A 14,762-nucleotide genomic window follows, 5' to 3' on the forward strand; every position below is an offset into this window, starting at 1 on the left:
AGGGCTGCACATTTGATCTCGAACTTAGCTTCAGGGTAGGTTCGGCTGCGGGCGAGACGACAAGTCAGCTTCCTCCCCCTATTCTACATCCGTAATTTGTATTCTAACCAAAGTGCCTTAAGGTAGAGCCTCCGCTACTGCGTCGTGCGTCTGTTGATCCTTGGTTGATTGACTTCGGCATCTTTTTACCCATCTTGGAACCGTATTGCCATGTTTTGAATGACGTGTAGCGGAACGATGGCTGATGCCTAGTTTATTGAAATATCTTCCTGCTAGCTAGCACCTGCTTGATCATCACATAACACCTATTTCTGGCCATCTACAACAAGTATCATCGCTTCTTTTCTGTAAGGGGTCGCCGGTCGGCCCCAGTAAGTTCCGTAAGGGGACACGCGGCTCATTCAGCTAACAAAAAAGAGAGAGCAGACGTTCTCGAGGGGTGGACTCTCTACTATGGTGGTTAACTGGGCAGTCAATGCTCAGGGGCTGGTTGTGAGACCCTCATTTGGTGGCGTTATCAGCATTGCCATCAACCCAGGTGCACGGCAACGAGTTAGTCCGTGACACTTTCACATTATGTCTTTATGTTTACTATGACCATGAGCGCTTCGGAATTCCTAGAATCGTCCCCAATTTCTATCGATGATGTCCCAATTGACTTCGAACTCCCAGTGCCTTCCACGCCTGCTTCTTCTGCCGAGAGCTCATTGACGCCGTTCTCCCCGCCGCCGACGACATTGCCCACTCCTGATAAGTACGATACGCGTCTTTGGGGACATTTTCCGGGTTGGGTATGGTCAGAAAGAAGCAAAGACAACTACTCATGGGCTTGGGAATATGGATACGACATACAACATGACGACGAGCGCAGATGGGTCTGCAAGCCGTGTATTCAGAAGAACGACCCCAGACCTAAGAATTTCGTTGCTATTGGCCTTCAGAATGCGCTGAATCACTTATACAAGGATCACGGAATATCTGCACCAGATAACAAGACAAAGTCCGGCTTGCAAAAGAAAGCCGAGGAGAAGCCAGGGAGCAAGAGGCCAAGATCGATTGTGGATATATGGAAGCTCGACCCTTTAAGACCTCGAGAACAGGCGATTGCCAACTCTATGATACGCGGATTTAATCGAAATCACTTTCAACGTCTCCTGATCGAGTGGATAGTCGACACGAATCAGCCCTTTAGTGTTGTTGAACATGAGAGACTCCGGGATATCTTCGAATACCTTAACCCTGCAGTCAAGATCACGAACGCCAACATCTCTGATACCACAGTTCGCGCGCTCATCAACTCCGAATTTAAAAAGCACAAGGCGCGCGTCATTGAAGCCCTGCGAAAGAGCCCCGGCTTAATACACGTCAGCTTTGACGGATGGAGGGCGCGGAATCGACACTCGTTATACGGTATCGTGTGCTTCTTCAGGGACGAGAATAGCAAGCCCCACAAGGTCGCTCTGGGGGTCCCCGAAGTCCGCAGACATTCGGGGAACAACATTGCAACAGAAGTCCTTTATACCATCGAGGCTTTTGGCATCGAGGAGAATATTGGGTATTTTACCCTTGACAATGCCGAGAACAACGACACAGCACTTGAGGCTATTGGCAAAAAGCTCGGCTTCAATGGCGCTCGAAGGCGAGGCCGCTGCTTCGGCCATATAGTCAATCTGTCTGCGAAGGCACTACTGTTCGGGAAGGATACAGACGCGTTCGAAGAACAACTTTCTGGTGCAGAAGCGCTGTCTGAAGCCGAATACGAACTTTGGCGACAGAAAGGGCCGGTTGGGAAGCTCCATAATTTCGTCGTGGATGTTGATCGATCGGACAGACTGACATACCTGTTGAAAGAACTTCAAGAGTACGACATATCCATGTCGGACGATCCGAAAATACGGTCAAAAAGCCCCGTCTCGGTAGTGCTAGATAACGATACGCGCTGGCTTTCCCAGCTCTATATGATCCGCCGCGCCTTGAGACTTCGAAGGTACTTCGAACTGCTAGTCGCGAAGTTCCGAATCCAATGGGAGGAGGAGAATACATCAAAAAGAACTGGCCAGTTGAAAAAGTCGGCTGTCCGGCCTCGAATCCTTAGAGACGAGAACCAACTTACGGCCAACGATTGGTCTGTACTTCAACACTTCGCGACGATCCTTGGATACTATGAAGATGCAGTCAAGACTCTAGAAGGCGACGGTTTAATCAGGAAACGCAAGAGGGGTTATACTGGTTCATATGGAAACGTTTGGGATGTGATCAATGGGTTTGAATTCCTGCTTGGCAAGCTCGAAAAATATAAGGCGATGGCAAAAGATTTTCCTGACCCCGAACAGCAGAGACCCAATCAACTAAATCAACTACACGGCATCTGTCAATTTAGAGTAAGTGTAGATTAGTAATGAAACTTTGAATGTAGTGTATCAACGGACACCTCAAATGTAGTTGATTTAAGTGTAGTTGACTTCAGTGGATGGAGGTTTGTGGCGGCATCATCCAGAGTCGCGGCGTAGTGGGGCAGCGCATGATGGCACTAAGTTAACGCGTCTACACGTCCACGCGCTTGCTCATACCTCTTTCCTCTTCATCTTGGTTTTCGTGCAATATAGTGGCATTATCTCTTGAGTTGATCTCATCGCGCCCGTGTCAGGGTTGGCCACAGTGACGCTAACCATCCCCTCGCATTAAAAAGTGTCAGAGACGACATATTCTAACAAATACCTCCCTCTTAGAAGGAGGTGATGTCCACTTTTGCTGGCTGGTACAACAAGTAGGGCTTCCCGAGGCTCCTCTGGTGCGAATCTACCTTCGGCTGCTCCCGTCCCCTTCCCTTCATTCACTCTTGTAGCACTCGAATCGCCTCTTCAATGGCCAGCTGTTTTCGCCGCGGCAGCGAGCCACGATAGCTCCCGTCTTCTGAACTCATCATCATTAAGATGGATGCCCTCGAGCTCTTTCTTCTCCTCTATGATCGAGAGAAATAACGGATCTAGGTCGTTGATAATGCCTGCCCGAAACCACGACCTCAATACCTGACACATCCCAACTGTTTGCGCCTGAAGATTGCACCGTTGGGGAACAACCATCTGCCCTGCTGCCGAGAACATCCTCTCACATTCTGCAGACATTGATTGTATTGTGACAAAGTCGAGGGCCATTCGGGAGAGACGAGGGTATTGCAGGCGCTTCTCATGCCAATACGCTATCGGATCTCGCACAGTCTTGTCAGTGCTCTCATGGCTCGATTGCCATCGTTCGTATTCGTCGCCAATCGTGTCGTCGTCCAGTAGAGGCTCTGTCTGTATGGAGTCGATACGGGACTGTTCGCAATGCTCTTCGAAGGCATTGTAGTATTGCTTCTGTCGTTTTGCAACAGGCTCGTCATTTGAGGCCACCACAATATGGAAATCTCGATAGGACTCGTCCCACACTTCTTGAACTATCCTTTTTGCAGATCTGATCCAGTCGGGCTTATGTACCCAGGCCTGCTCGAACCATCCCCATCTGTATGCCGGGTGGAGTGCGAGGGCGGTATAATATATCGGTGTTGTGTCGAGAATAGTGTAATACTTGTCTAATTTCTCCCAGGCCATATTTATGCCGATCCTGAACTGTTCGGGGTCAGGAAAATCTTTTGCCATCGCCTTATATTTTTCGAGCTTGCCAAGCAGGAATTCAAACCCATTGATCACATCCCAAACGTTCCCATATGAACCAGTATAACCCCTCTTGCGTTTCCTGATTAAACCGTCGCCTTCTAGAGTCTTGACTGCATCTTCATAGTATCCAAGGATCGTCGCGAAGTGTTGAAGTACAGACCAATCGTTGGCCGTAAGTTGGTTCTCGTCTCTAAGGATTCGAGGCCGGACAGCCGACTTTTTCAACTGGCCAGTTCTTTTTGATGTATTCTCCTCCTCCCATTGGATTCGGAACTTCGCGACTAGCAGTTCGAAGTACCTTCGAAGTCTCAAGGCGCGGCGGATCATATAGAGCTGGGAAAGCCAGCGCGTATCGTTATCTAGCACTACCGAGACGGGGCTTTTTGACCGTATTTTCGGATCGTCCGACATGGATATGTCGTACTCTTGAAGTTCTTTCAACAGGTATGTCAGTCTGTCCGATCGATCAACATCCACGACGAAATTATGGAGCTTCCCAACCGGCCCTTTCTGTCGCCAAAGTTCGTATTCGGCTTCAGACAGCGCTTCTGCACCAGAAAGTTGTTCTTCGAACGCGTCTGTATCCTTCCCGAACAGTAGTGCCTTCGCAGACAGATTGACTATATGGCCGAAGCAGCGGCCTCGCCTTCGAGCGCCATTGAAGCCGAGCTTTTTGCCAATAGCCTCAAGTGCTGTGTCGTTGTTCTCGGCATTGTCAAGGGTAAAATACCCAATATTCTCCTCGATGCCAAAAGCCTCGATGGTATAAAGGACTTCTGTTGCAATGTTGTTCCCCGAATGTCTGCGGACTTCGGGGACCCCCAGAGCGACCTTGTGGGGCTTGCTATTCTCGTCCCTGAAGAAGCACACGATACCGTATAACGAGTGTCGATTCCGCGCCCTCCATCCGTCAAAGCTGACGTGTATTAAGCCGGGGCTCTTTCGCAGGGCTTCAATGACGCGCGCCTTGTGCTTTTTAAATTCGGAGTTGATGAGCGCGCGAACTGTGGTATCAGAGATGTTGGCGTTCGTGATCTTTGACTGCAGGGTTAAGGTATTCGAAGATATCCCGGAGTCTCTCATGTTCAACAACACTAAAGGGCTGATTCGTGTCGACTATCCACTCGATCAGGAGACGTTGAAAGTGATTTCGATTAAATCCGCGTATCATAGAGTTGGCAATCGCCTGTTCTCGAGGTCTTAAAGGGTCGAGCTTCCATATATCCACAATCGATCTTGGCCTCTTGCTCCCTGGCTTCTCCTCGGCTTTCTTTTGCAAGCCGGACTTTGTCTTGTTATCTGGTGCAGATATTCCGTGATCCTTGTATAAGTGATTCAGCGCATTCTGAAGGCCAATAGCAACGAAATTCTTAGGTCTGGGGTCGTTCTTCTGAATACACGGCTTGCAGACCCATCTGCGCTCGTCGTCATGTTGTATGTCGTATCCATATTCCCAAGCCCATGAGTAGTTGTCTTTGCTTCTTTCTGACCATACCCAACCCGGAAAATGTCCCCAAAGACGCGTATCGTACTTATCAGGAGTGGGCAATGTCGTCGGCGGCGGGGAGAACGGCGTCAATGAGCTCTCGGCAGAAGAAGCAGGCGTGGAAGGCACTGGGAGTTCGAAGTCAATTGGGACATCATCGATAGAAATTGGGGACGATTCTAGGAATTCCGAAGCGCTCATGGTCATAGTAAACATAAAGACATAATGTGAAAGTGTCACGGACTAACTCGTTGCCGTGCACCTGGGTTGATGGCAATGCTGATAACGCCACCAAATGAGGGTCTCACAACCAGCCCCTGAGCATTGACTGCCCAGTTAACCACCATAGTAGAGAGTCCACCCCTCGAGAACGTCTGCTCTCTCTTTTTTGTTAGCTGAATGAGCCGCGTGTCCCCTTACGGAACTTACTGGGGCCGACCGGCGACCCCTTACAGAAAAGAAGCGATGATACTTGTTGTAGATGGCCAGAAATAGGTGTTATGTGATGATCAAGCAGGTGCTAGCTAGCAGGAAGATATTTCAATAAACTAGGCATCAGCCATCGTTCCGCTACACGTCATTCAAAACATGGCAATACGGTTCCAAGATGGGTAAAAAGATGCCGAAGTCAATCAACCAAGGATCAACAGACGCACGACGCAGTAGCGGAGGCTCTACCTTAAGGCACTTTGGTTAGAATACAAATTACGGATGTAGAATAGGGGGAGGAAGCTGACTTGTCGTCTCGCCCGCAGCCGAACCTACCCTGAAGCTAAGTTCGAGATCAAATGTGCAGCCCTTTAACCATCAACAGTTACACTGAAATCAACTAAATCCACGTACACGAGAGGCCCAAATTTAGTTTAATTGATTAGTCAGGATTGTCCTGATTTAGTTGATTTAGTTGAGTGTAATACACTAAGTTGATCAACCAGTGTAAGTCGTGTAGTTGATTGGGTCTCTGGACACGCCGGATCTGGAGGAAGATTATGAGTCAAACACTACTCTGGGGGAGAGCCAGGATTCGTGCCTACTTCCTGAGATAGTCAATGCCGACAAGATGGAGAAGTATCGCAAGTACGGCCCTTTTGGCAAGTTGCACAATATCGGCATTGCGCTTCGAACGAGCAGCCAACTTCTCGAGGACTTTCATGAAGCTCACGGCAAACTGCCCCTGATGAACCCGTATTAACGTGGGTCCAAAATGTCTGTACTCGCTGGCAGTCCGATGAGGCCATGGCCTCTCGAGCGCTGCTGAAACGATCCGCTTTGAACCGAATGCTGTCAATTATCGAGGAACGATGGATTCGCCAAGGCGCCAAAGAACAGGACCGGCCAGCGATATTGAAAGAAAAGCTTTCGCTCTAGGAATGGAAGGTCGTTACTGCGGTTCAGAAGATACTTCAACCGTTCAAGGTTGCTTCAAAACAACTCCAGGGCGCAGGCATTTCTGGCAAACGCTCAACAACAGGTGGTTTCGAGTACTTTCAAGTGATTGAGATGCTCCTTGATCACCTTGAGTGGGCCATTCAAGGTGTAATAATCGAAGAGAATGATGATCATATGATGGAAGAGGTTCACTTGTTTGACGACATGGATGCAAAAACCCGTAGGCTCTTAAAGATTTACATCAAACTCGGTTGGAAAAAACTGAACGATTACTATGATAAACTGACCTCGACCGCCTATGTGGCGGCGGTTGTATTCCATCCGAGTAAGAAATGGCGAGCTTTAGAGCAGCTTTGGAATCAGCTGCCGTCTCGTCAGACATCAGGGTGGAAAAAAGCTTACGCCGGGAACTTGACAAGCATCTGGGAGGAAAATTACAAGCACATGGCTCACGAGCCAGCCTGCAATGCCATGTCAGCATCTGGAAGCCATGATGCCTTGGACTACATTGAGCGCCGATTGGCGTTTAGTCGATCAATCGTTCGTCAAGACGCCGAAGGACTACAAAGTAAACGGCCAAAACAGCCAACCGCACTCCCAACACAAGACGAGCTCGATCAATACCTGTCTGAGCCGCTGGTAGATAACATCGCCTACAAAGCCGATCCGATTGCTTGGTGGAGAGACGTTGGCGCTGTGCGGTTTCCCCAGCTCTCTTACATGGCGGTTGATTTCCTCACAATTGCGTCGTCTTCCGCCGAAACAGAGAGAGACTTCAGCAGTTGCGGGAGGATGGTCACACCGCTCAGATGCCGCCTACGACGTCACATAGTTGGCATGGCACAATGCCTTCGATCGTGGAGTAGGGCTGGCATTTATCAACCACATCTCCCTCTAGATCTCCTTGAAGGAGATAATTGGAGACAAGTACTTCAGTTAATAGGCAGAGTCAACGGAGATATGAAGGACCAGGACTAGCCATGATCGATTTGATCGACGATCGATTTCGAAGCTTGCCGATCTGTACCGAACGGTCGATATTCATGCAAGAGCACTGGCGGCTCAGTCATAGCGGACTCGTCAACGCCTGCGAAATTGGTCACCACTACTGCCACTGCCCCTACATCCACCACAGGAATGGATCCAACATCAACACAATGGGATCCCTCGGCGCAGACCAAGGCTGCAAGTCCTGGAGTAGAGCTGGCTTCTGCATGTCTCCGATATATTTGTTTGGGTGTGGTAGTATTCGTTCTGGGAATGCGAGTGCTTTAAGAAAGACAGTCTTTACTTGGACGCACCCAAACCTCTATTCGGACGCACCCTACATTCAGCCACAGCAGTCTCCGATAATGCCCCAGTGAAATTTGCTGCAAAGAAGTGTCTTCAGTATTTCCACCGTATCAACAAATACTACTCACAGTGCCTGAGTAGTATTTTGCTACTTAATCCGTTGCAACTACAATGCTATCACCAACCTTTTCCGTTGCCTTCCGCTTTTTCTGTCCCTTCGCAAGCAAAATATCCGTTATTTTATCGTCCTCTTCCAGGTCTGGAGAATGATGGCCATTGACGTATTCTTTATCCCACCGATGTCCACGGAGGCAGAGCGAATCTTCTCGGCGCGAGACGGCAGGTCACGTGAGATAGATGCAGTATGTCTGCGGATATGGTAGAGGCATGCGAGTGCATCAGGAGCTGGATAAGCATTCCAAAAGGGGAAAAGCAGGCCGCTTCTTCCTGGGGTGCCTAGGGCAGCGAAGGATATAGACGTGGCTGTAAGGCTACTGCAGGAAGATTTAGAAATGGATAAGGGGGCGGACAGTGATGTCGAAGCTGGGGACTTGGTACTATAGATAAGCAGACAATACCAACCTCTTCGGGGAGGCAGGAGATACGTTATATACGTGCTGCGTGCCAGTTAATTCTTTTTTGATCTGCTGCAGAATATAGTTTCATATGAAACTGAAATTATACCAGCGTCCGGTGTCATGAAACTGAAACTCACCCCAGTTTCAGTCTCATAGCGTGTCTATCCAGCACTGTCTATTGGCCAACGAGCAAATGGGACAATACGTGGCGTTGGACGACGAATGGGGTGTTAGGAACAATGCTAACAGGAAGATCTCCAGTTCATCGCCTCATGGCTCGTTCCACCATGGTCATTTTAGTAGACGCAGAGACTCCTAATCAGTATCCTGCACTGAAACGAGATGGTTGTCATGTAATCCAGTATCCATGCGCCGAGCTTGGTATATATATTTCATGCCGAACTGACACAATATATCCCCCGTAAAGTGGCTTGGGTGACGTAACTTACGGAGAGGTCTCGCAGTGGCGCGAAGCCAGGTCTTGGAGGGTTATACGATATCCCCGGTGCAGGGGTGGCTCAGAGCAGCTGCTTTTGGAAGATAATACGAGTTGTTCGGCGGGGTTTAATTTGGAGCCTCCGTTAGCCATCTGAAGTCTGTCAACATGATTGAAAACCCCCGTGGTCCCTGGAGGAGTTTCGCGTGCCGCAAATTTGTAAATGTAAGGCCGTTATGTAGTGAAAGAAAATAGCGATGAATACCATCCGCCTTTGTTTCGGTGGGACCATGTCGGCGATGCGCTGTCGGTGGTAGGGAGCGCAGTTGCGGTACAGTATCAGTACCCCTGCCCTGTTTCAGGCCTCTCTGCAGGCCAGCTCCCATGTTGCCCCACATTAGCTACAATGGGTTAGCACCAGTATCTACATCCGACTAACGGCACAATCCCGGTAGGCAATTGCGATAACAGGGATACTCTCAGCTCCAGTAAATACCTCTTACCCCATGGAGCTGTCTTTATCCCATGAACGACCGTGGCGCATTGCAGGTGCAGGTCCTTCCGCCAGCCAGTCCCACCCACCCAGGGATGTTCCGGAATTCCATTCTGAAGATGTTTTTTGTTGCAATATTACTTCAGCGAGGTAGCGCCGTGGCGGAAATCACTCCCATCGTCAATATATCCCGACGGGAAGGTCAATGAATGGTAGTAGCCTAAACTTCCCGGCGAATACCAATTCTTTTCACCTAAGATGTCCTAGCCATTCATGGGAGAGTGGATCCGGGTAGGCTTCTGAGGTCCCACGCCGAGTGTAGGGTCAATAGCAGGAAGGAGAAGGCCTTGTATTGACCTGGATTATGGGTTTGCACGCTCCTCAACACTCTCTCGGGCCGGATCAGTAGCAACTTTCGCCTTGCGCCTTGTGTGGTTTAACTCTCAGAGACTCCTAAACGCTGTGTCCAGAACCAGTAAATCGGAGTTGTGATTATCTCCAGAACCCCCTCGTCCATGTTCACAGACAAAACCTTGCCGAGGGGGCCTGTCCCCCATCTTTTTGGTCCGATCACCATTCAGAACGGCCTTGCTTCAGGGGGTGGTAATTTTAGTGGCAGATCACCAAGACTTGCCGCAGCTTCACGTGTCATGGACACCTTTACAGCCAAAGACAAGCCGACCAGGTCGCCAGGTCGCTTTTTGGGCGGGCGGCAATCGATTGTTGCGACTGAAATCATAACTGGCCCGCACAACACGGTTTGTTCAATGTGGCAGCCACCGAGCCCGGCACCCATATTAATAGCCGCTTCAAAATCCAAACTACTGTTAGTTAAAGGGACTCATGTGTCGGATAAAACTGCCTCTGTTGATAGAACAAGCAAACTTGGTGTAATTGCTGGGTTTCATACTGTCGGTTATCATGACTAAACTTAACCGAAAAATAGTTTCGGACGAAGGGAAGTTTTCTAGTATTAAAAAGGCAGCTGCAGACAGAGTCTGCAGCACGAGGAAAAACATGAATAATAATTTTGAAAAAGAGCTTAGTCAACAATGAGGCTCATAACGTGACAGAAGTATGGCCTAACGGCAATGTGGCACGAAGGTAGTCTCGGACACTGGGTTGCCGCTGAGCTTCTTCAACGGAAGTCTGGATGGTGATCCCCTACCTCTGATGAAGTTGGAAGAATTTAAGCCGCCACACCATGAACTCGTGAAGGATGCTCAATTAGAGCAGGTGTGCGTTTGGACATCATTGTATTATTCAACTGCATACCAATTGAGTTCTGAGAATGCCGACCTCGCCATCGAAATGTCTTCCACAACATCTTCACGGCCTTGTTGCTGGCCGGAGACCCGACCTCCGCCCTTCCGTTTCTCGGTTGTCTCAATGTTCCATGCCCTCTTGTTGGGTACTAGTTGAGCCAGGGCACGCCGAGGCGGCTGCACAAGCAATGATCTTTCAAAATCGATGATCATTACACGATTCGTCTCAGGATTGAACAACATGTTGGCTCCTCGCACATCCTTGTGGACAACACCTTCTCGATGTATCGACCGCAATGATCGTAGTGCTCCATCTGCAAGTCTCTTGCCCATGCCCTTGACATTCCGAACATCATGCAGCTTGTAACCGGCCCATGAGAGGAACGTCAGATGCACTACATAGACGCGGTGGTCATAGTAGTAAATTTTGTTCATGGATCGAAGGTCAATGGTGCCCAAAAACACAGGCACGTTGATCCCTTGCACCGGTTTGAGGCGCTGGTAAACTGCGGCTTCGTGCTCAAGATCCTTGATAAAGGCCCGTACAGTCCCTTTACCAATAAATGTGTAGCCGTAGTTGAGCAAAGTGACTTGGAATAGCACACCCCGTGCCCCACCCTCGCATAGAGGGGTCACCCCGTTGTCAAGAGATTCTTCGAACTGTTTCCTCAGCAGTTGGAGCCACTTACTATGGCTGACAGGATGATGGGAGATAGAGCCACCATGCCCAGGACCCAGACACCTCTTGTGCAGTGCTACGTTAGGACAACACGTATCCAGTAAACCCCCTCCTACCATCCCGACCAGACACTTTTGTGTGCAGTATTGCCTCGTACGCTCACTGCCACTTCGTGTCGCGGCTCCTCGTAGACGTTGAGCCTGGATCCTCTGGCTTCGTCGGGTTCCCTGCTCTCGACTCCCGGTTCGCCGTTCAGCGGGGCTCGGTGTGTCTGGGAGGTTGCGTCTTAATTCATCATCTGAGGACTCTGGCGAGCCTCGTCTTGTAGGCTGCCTGTGGGGTTGGTAGTTATCAGCAACAGGGCGTCGGCCGTGACGAAATGGATATGGCGATCGATCAATACCCTCGTAGGTAGTAGGCTCATAGTCCGAAAAGCCACTTGGCGCGGACCGCTCGCTGGCTGGAATGGAACGCAGCGTACTCTCAAAATCTTCTGCCCACGTCTTCAGCCCCTGAATCGCGAGACGACGCTCCTCCTGGCCGTGCTCCCGCCTTTGGCCGGGTTGACCCAAGGCGACGAGGGTGAATGCTAAATACTGGCCGACAGCAGTACAAGAGTGGAAATGGTTCGGATGCGCCGACACCTCAGGCCCGGGCTCGGCTAGATGATAGTAGAGTGTCTGCGGATCCTCCCAATCAATTTTGAGGAACACAATCGTCTCGCCCGTTGTCAGAAGGCCGTAGTCGAGTCCCCCCTCGATCATGTAGTGGTACGTTTGCGATATGGCAGCGGTGGTTAGTCTCTCTGCATGGTATTGGAAACGGCCTTCCGGGTCCGCCGAAGTAGGGATCGTCTTGCGGTTGACAACTTCCTTGTATACATTCATCGGTCGCAGGCCAACACGAAGATGGGGCGCTGTTAATTTGTGAGGTGCCTTATATTCGCAAACGTAGATCATGCTGCGTCTTGTCGACTGGCCATCTTCAGATCGGTAAACACATATTTGGTCGGGGCGAAGTTGATTCGAAAGTAGTCCTTGATCGGGTGTTCTCGGTGGTGGTGATGACGCCTCACGGTCGACGACTTCGTCGGCTACATCGCTTATGGCACTAGGGTGATTCTCGAATATGATACCACCTCCAATGCGGTAAACGCCCTGAACTTGTTCCACCTCCTTAAGCTGATGCAGAATTGACCTGACCGGATCCTCGACGCTGTTATGAAGGAAGGTCTCCAGGTCTTTCTCATTCGCGATCGGCCGTTGAGAAATTCTGTTTCCAAGGCCAGCCAAGAAATTTCGGGACTCGAAAAGGCGCTTCCGCGTGGGAAGCGCGTCATAAAGGACGCCGAAGGCGACTCTCTGTTGCTCCAGGAAGTCTGGCCAAGGCTCGAGGCTCGTTGGACATAATTTATTCCTTGGATTCGTGATTGAGCCTTTTGATGTAAGCGATCTGTCCGTCTCGACCTTAAATCTTGAAAACACTAGGCTATGGCAAGCCGCGATATACTCGTCCAACGTTGTAGCACGGGTCTGTTGTTCTGCTGTCTCTGCACGTTGCTGTTCTCTCTCGGCACGCTGTCGTTCCTCCTGCCGTTCTTTCTCTGCCGTCTCGGCGCGTTGCCGCTCCTCGAGCCGCTGTCTGTCAGAGGCCTCGGCACGTAGCTCAGCTTCTCGTAAAAGCCTTTCAAGCTCTTCGACCCTCGTTTGCTCAGCCATGGTGTGGAGGTGGTAACCTGTAGAGAGATTGAAGCCGATACTCGCGGTTTCTTTGGCGACGCGATAGTTGCCTCGGCGACTGGAGGCTCCACTGACAAGCCAAGTTGGGCTTTGTTGTGGTCCATGCGTGCTCCAGCGTGGCGGGGTTCTATTTCGGCTCAGGCTTTGTCCGGTAATTCGCCGAGGTTGGCATTGATACTGTGCCAATAATAACGCCTCTTGAAGTACTTTTTCACTGCCCAAAAACTGCGAAATGAGATCTGCCATAAAAGGCTAGAGCACTTATTGATGCTTTGAATAGAGCCCATTCTGGGTGATTAGCGCAAGACTGGAGGGGTGATGAAGACTATTTTCAGCGGCTCAGTGCAGCGAAAATGGCTGTGCAAAGAACATCGCTAGAGAAATAAGGCTCAATTTCCGCTTTTAGTTGCTTGTTTCCTGGCAAGTGGCGAAAAGTGGAGAAACTGTTGTTTATTGAAACGCGCCGTAAGTGACAGCTATGACACTGAACGGCGACAAGGCTGTTCATGTTGGAAATGGTGGAAGGCAACGGATGTCGTCAAGGACGTGCAATGCCAGCTTTGGCTTGTTATTAAATACGGCAGCAAGTGAGCATAGTGCGTGCCAAAATTGCAGCATGGTCAATCGGACAATGTTCTTGAGATATCGCTTTGATGTCGGATTTGGGGTATTTCTACCCCGGACAATATTTGACAGGCGCGGAATTTTCAGCACATTCTCATTCTCACGGCAGGCGTGTCTCCACTTCATTCGCTACTACACATGCAAAGCAGCATCGCTACCAAACTACCGTAGATGCAGACCGGCTCCATGACGAACACAAAGAAGCCCTTCAATGAATCCGTTCCATTAAAAGAGTGGTTCCCAACTGATTCAGTTAAGCTTAGTTTAGCGGGATGAGCCCGAGGGTGGCTCGGCTAGCGCTCTCGCCTTCCGCCCAGCTTCTGCCAGGCCGGGACCCACCACACCCGACTCTTTTCTCAATCTCTCAAGCTTCTCATCTTTCTTGTTTTCTTTTCTCTTGCTGCTCTAGCTTTAAGATACTCGTGGTAGTCGCTTAGGCAGTTGTCAATACACTTACTTGCTTGGACTGTTCCACTTAGTCACCTACTAAGCTGAACAGCGCCTCGCGTCTCAGCAGTCACTTCGGGTTTGAACCCTGCCTGGTTCATTGTGTGTGCAATCGCTGACGAAGAGATATTGCCAATGGTGATCCAGCATTAGGCATGAAGAAGTCTGTAAGAATAAATTATCCCCACATTGCTAATATCGTTCCATGATTGGCTGCGTTGCCCATGCAACATGTTCAATTCTGCTAGAGTTGGATTTGTCTGTGCTCGTAGGCTTGCTGCTCGCGCTGCAGATCCACGTCGTGGGTGACGTAGCGATCCGGAAACTCGTTCGACTCTGCGACGAGGTTTGCTCTATTACTCACCGCCGCGCCTGACTCCGGAGTCACCTCTTGCCCAGCTGCGAGAAAACGAGAACAGTCTCGAGGCGAGTCGCCGCGGCTGACGACGACCGGGCGCAGAACCAAGTGCCGCATTGTCAAACTGCCGACGGGCGGCCAAGGCATCGCAGCTCTACGGACCATCGCGGTCGCAATTGAAGCATCGTATCTGCCCGCGCACCACCAGAGACAGCTGCAGGCCCTCGGCCACGTTCACGAGCTCCCGCAGGGGCGTGTCGTAGGTTTCCCAAGGTCCATCTATCGTAGGCATGTTACAGTCGAGGTCTGCTTGTGTGGT

At 50.3% G+C, this 14,762-nt stretch overlaps 4 protein-coding genes across 4 annotated transcripts; 2 read left to right on the plus strand and 2 right to left on the minus strand.

Annotated features, from left to right (window-relative positions):
- Positions 1-599: 599 nt before the first annotated feature.
- On the plus strand, positions 600-2,396 carry VFPPC_18536 (hypothetical protein; the record flags this gene model as incomplete). Its single annotated transcript, XM_022430130.1, has 1 exon — positions 600-2,396. The coding sequence occupies one exon, from the start codon at positions 600-602 to the stop codon at positions 2,394-2,396; it is 1,797 nt and encodes a 598-aa protein (XP_022284881.1).
- A 465-nt stretch (positions 2,397-2,861) lies between these two features.
- VFPPC_18537 (hypothetical protein) lies at positions 2,862-5,343 on the minus strand (the record flags this gene model as incomplete). The annotated part of the gene is made up of 2 exons (XM_022430131.1): positions 2,862-4,697; positions 4,750-5,343. The coding sequence occupies 2 exons, from the start codon at positions 5,341-5,343 to the stop codon at positions 2,862-2,864; spliced, it is 2,430 nt and encodes an 809-aa protein (XP_022284882.1).
- Positions 5,344-6,642: 1,299 nt separating this feature from the next.
- On the plus strand, positions 6,643-7,509 carry VFPPC_18538 (hypothetical protein; the record flags this gene model as incomplete). Its single annotated transcript, XM_022430132.1, has 1 exon — positions 6,643-7,509. One exon carries the CDS (start codon positions 6,643-6,645, stop codon positions 7,507-7,509), a length of 867 nt encoding a protein of 288 aa, XP_022284883.1.
- A 3,081-nt stretch (positions 7,510-10,590) lies between these two features.
- VFPPC_12551 (protein kinase-like domain) lies at positions 10,591-12,993 on the minus strand (the record flags this gene model as incomplete). The annotated part of the gene is made up of 1 exon (XM_018290382.2): positions 10,591-12,993. One exon carries the CDS (start codon positions 12,991-12,993, stop codon positions 10,591-10,593), a length of 2,403 nt encoding a protein of 800 aa, XP_018136127.2.
- Between the last annotated feature and the right edge of the window lie 1,769 nt (positions 12,994-14,762).

This window comes from Pochonia chlamydosporia (assembly GCF_001653235.2).
Source record: "Pochonia chlamydosporia 170 chromosome Unknown PCv3seq00021, whole genome shotgun sequence".
Classification (NCBI taxonomy): domain Eukaryota; kingdom Fungi; phylum Ascomycota; class Sordariomycetes; order Hypocreales; family Clavicipitaceae; genus Pochonia; species Pochonia chlamydosporia.